The 3,035-nt window shown below is 37.7% G+C and overlaps 3 protein-coding genes across 3 annotated transcripts in view; all 3 read right to left on the bottom strand.

Moving 5' to 3' along the window:
• The window catches only part of LOC118428759 (autocrine proliferation repressor protein A-like), a gene marked incomplete at its 3' end in the record, with an annotated part of 10,758 nt that overhangs the window by 6,649 nt on the left and 1,074 nt on the right, over positions 1–3,035 (bottom strand). The gene's annotated exons all lie outside the window — the stretch shown is intronic.
• On the bottom strand, positions 646–2,909 carry LOC118428760 (autocrine proliferation repressor protein A-like). The gene is made up of 4 exons (XM_035838949.1): positions 2,826–2,909; positions 2,336–2,423; positions 1,919–1,984; positions 646–1,658 (listed from the first exon to the last, which is right to left on the bottom strand). The coding sequence occupies exons 1-4, from the start codon at positions 2,876–2,878 to the stop codon at positions 1,539–1,541; spliced, it is 327 nt and encodes a 108-aa protein (XP_035694842.1). The 5' UTR covers positions 2,879–2,909; the 3' UTR covers positions 646–1,538.
• The window catches only part of LOC118428491 (autocrine proliferation repressor protein A-like), a 12,091-nt gene continuing 9,701 nt past the window's right edge, over positions 646–3,035 (bottom strand). Inside the window, exon 15 of the mRNA XM_035838575.1 lies at positions 646–791. The gene's annotated coding sequence lies outside the window, so the exon portion shown is untranslated. The remainder of the gene's footprint in view (positions 792–3,035) is intronic.

A 3,035-nucleotide genomic window follows, 5' to 3' on the forward strand; every position in this document is an offset into this window, starting at 1 on the left:
GTCAGTTCACTCAAATTTCGTATTATTGCACAATGATCATTCCACATTTAGCGGTTGTATGAGCTGTACTCAAAAGTATGCATCAGTATCAATTTAACGGTATACCCGAATATTGCATTGCCTAAATGTGTTTCAGATAAGAACGTTTGATATGTGAATTTACATATGTATATATATATGTGTATTAATGTATACTATGTACACGTAGAATTTTGATCGTAGAAAAGGGAACGTAATCTTCGTGAAGATGTGGTAGACCGTCAATAGTTATTGTATCATTTTAGCAATTGATATACAAATCATACTTGATACATTCGTAGCGGCGCTCGATGCACTGGTGAAAGATTACGCAAGGTGGAGCTTCAAGATGTTAGTTTGATCACCGTACAGTGTGGTGGATCACCACTGGTGTATGCCATCACATGGCGATTTTAGTTCAAAACAAAACTGACCCCCAACAAAACAATGTGATCTTGTAACTTTATATTAGCTGTAATTGTGATCAGGTTTAATTCACAGAAGTTCAGTTTGTGACGTATATTGAGATATTTGTGTTGTTTTGCGAGTTATTAACGTCGGGTCCAATCATGTATTGTATCAAATTCCTCCTTTTAGAAATAACACCTTAGATCAACGCAGTTAAAATCATTCTTGACTGTTTGCATTCAGTAGGTGATTTGGAAGAACACATATTGTACTACAGTGTAGTATGGAGAATAAATCTGATATGTCTTCGTTCATTTGGATCATATTTTATACAATCATATGTTTTAACTTATTTTGATGACAACCTTAATGATAACTCTCAGATACAACCATGGCCATGAACAGCTTTCTTTTGCTCATTCAGTCAAATTTGTCACAGGCTCTTGAAGCTTTCTTACATTGTTTATATCAACACAGCCCTGGTTGACAAATTTCAAAAATTATTATAATAGTTCTTGTTATATATGTCATGGTAGAGATTGGAATCCGGGATAATTCGGAATTCTTCTAGGAAACATTGGAATCTATTTTTTAACACTTAATGTACTGTGTAGAACTTATTCTATTAGCTAACACTCAAGGTTAGAAACAATACAACAAAGATTTCATCTTTCTTTACTAACACTTGAATGCTTTATACTCACTAGTGTATAACAATCAAAGTACAACAAATTATAAAAATTGAGGTCATTATTCTGACATTTGAATGTCAATAGTAATCTGTATACTACACACTGGTGTATAACAATACCTAAATTTATGGCTAACTTTAAATTCAAACAAGTACTACAGCAGAGGCTTTAGTATTTTGGTAGAATTCCGATTGCCCCTGGAAATTTCCGAATTCTCTTTGATTCCATTCTATTTTGTGACATGCACTTGTACAAAAAGCTTTTATTGAAATTTCAAGATTTCAGTTTCAGTAAATTATAAACTTCTGCGTCAAACCCAGGTCCATACGATTCACCAAGTCTGATCTGCCGAACAGTTAACAGTAACGTTTTGAGACCCAACAGTGGTTGGTTACCAGGCTATTTTTAAACATGGTGCTTTTAAACGAGATTCCCCTTGCAGCCTGTCCCGTGGCACTCTGGGAAGGGGAATGTCTCCGGAATGATGTGCACCTCGGTGGTGAACTCAAGAGCAGTTCCATGGGGAGCCGGGAACGTGGCCTGGGCAAGCAAAGGGCATAGTAAGTCTTATGTAAGACACTGTAGTCATTATTTAAACGTTAGACACAGAGGGTGTGTCATATATATATATATATATACATACACGACAGCCGTGATCTATTATGTAGCACGCCAATACGAAAAACAACGACGGATTCCTATGTACTGTGTTCTTTATGAATGTTAAACTTTACATTACAGTCTCATATTTTTTATTAACTTAACAACTTAACAGGTATAATTTGACCGTAGTTTCTAACCTGGATAAAGAATGCCAGCCAACCATAAGGAGGGAAGTCGAATTCTGCAACGTACGTCCCGTTTCCCTGTAAGACAAGTCAATTGGAGGCGTTTTTAAAAGGTTGGAGAAAGATTTCAATTTCAGTAAAAGACAGTTTACGCCCAGTTACCCCACCCCGATCCCCCTTTCCTCTAGATGCTGTTACCACACTGTGAGCACTGAAAGACCAATGTTTTTACAGATCGCTTGAAGAATTTCATTCCTAACGTTTTTTTTTAAATATTTTGTGGTATTTTACATCTGTAACCATTAAAAAATCAAGGACCACACGGATCAGCGATTGTCAAGTGGGAAGACTTCAGTGTATCTTGCTAGATAAAGAAAAACTGTCCTTTGCTTTCTCCAAAAATGCATGCAGACAACGGATATGTAATACCATATCTTGTACATCTTCCGGCAGCCAGACGACGGGGTGTGGTGCGTACTGGTGATCAGGGAGTTCCTTCACGAAACGGAAGTCACGTCTGGGGTGTGGAGGAGAAGACCTAGAACTTAGCTTGACAACCAAATTGTCTAAGGTTTTGTGAAGACGTTGGGTTTGAAGGAAAAGTTCGATTAAATCTGAGTGTTTTAAATATCAATGATGTTTAAGGGACCTGCCAAAAATACATCAGCAATTATTCCTACACCCGAATTCTATGTGTTTCTGTAGTAATGCAATGACATACAATGTGAAACACACACACACACACACACACACACATACACGCATACGCACACATACACGCACACGCACACACACACACACACACACACACACACACACACATACACACACACACACACACACACACACACACACACACACACACACACACACAAATACACATACGACATACATACATACGTATATAGCGACAGATCACCTCTCTTCATCCGGAGTCCGTGCGTGGAAAGACCGGATTATCATAGGTTCCATATCAATGTGCAGAGTTATCTTTCCACTTCTGGGGCCCTGTCGTGGGAAACAATAAAAAGCAGCATTCATGATATTCCAGTGTCGGTCGACTAAATGCAGCAATAACAGTTTTTATTCATTATTATGAAAAGTACTCTGATTTTTGCTGGGTACATCT

This window comes from Branchiostoma floridae, chromosome 13, assembly GCF_000003815.2.
Source record: "Branchiostoma floridae strain S238N-H82 chromosome 13, Bfl_VNyyK, whole genome shotgun sequence".
Lineage (NCBI taxonomy): Eukaryota > Metazoa > Chordata > Leptocardii > Amphioxiformes > Branchiostomatidae > Branchiostoma > Branchiostoma floridae.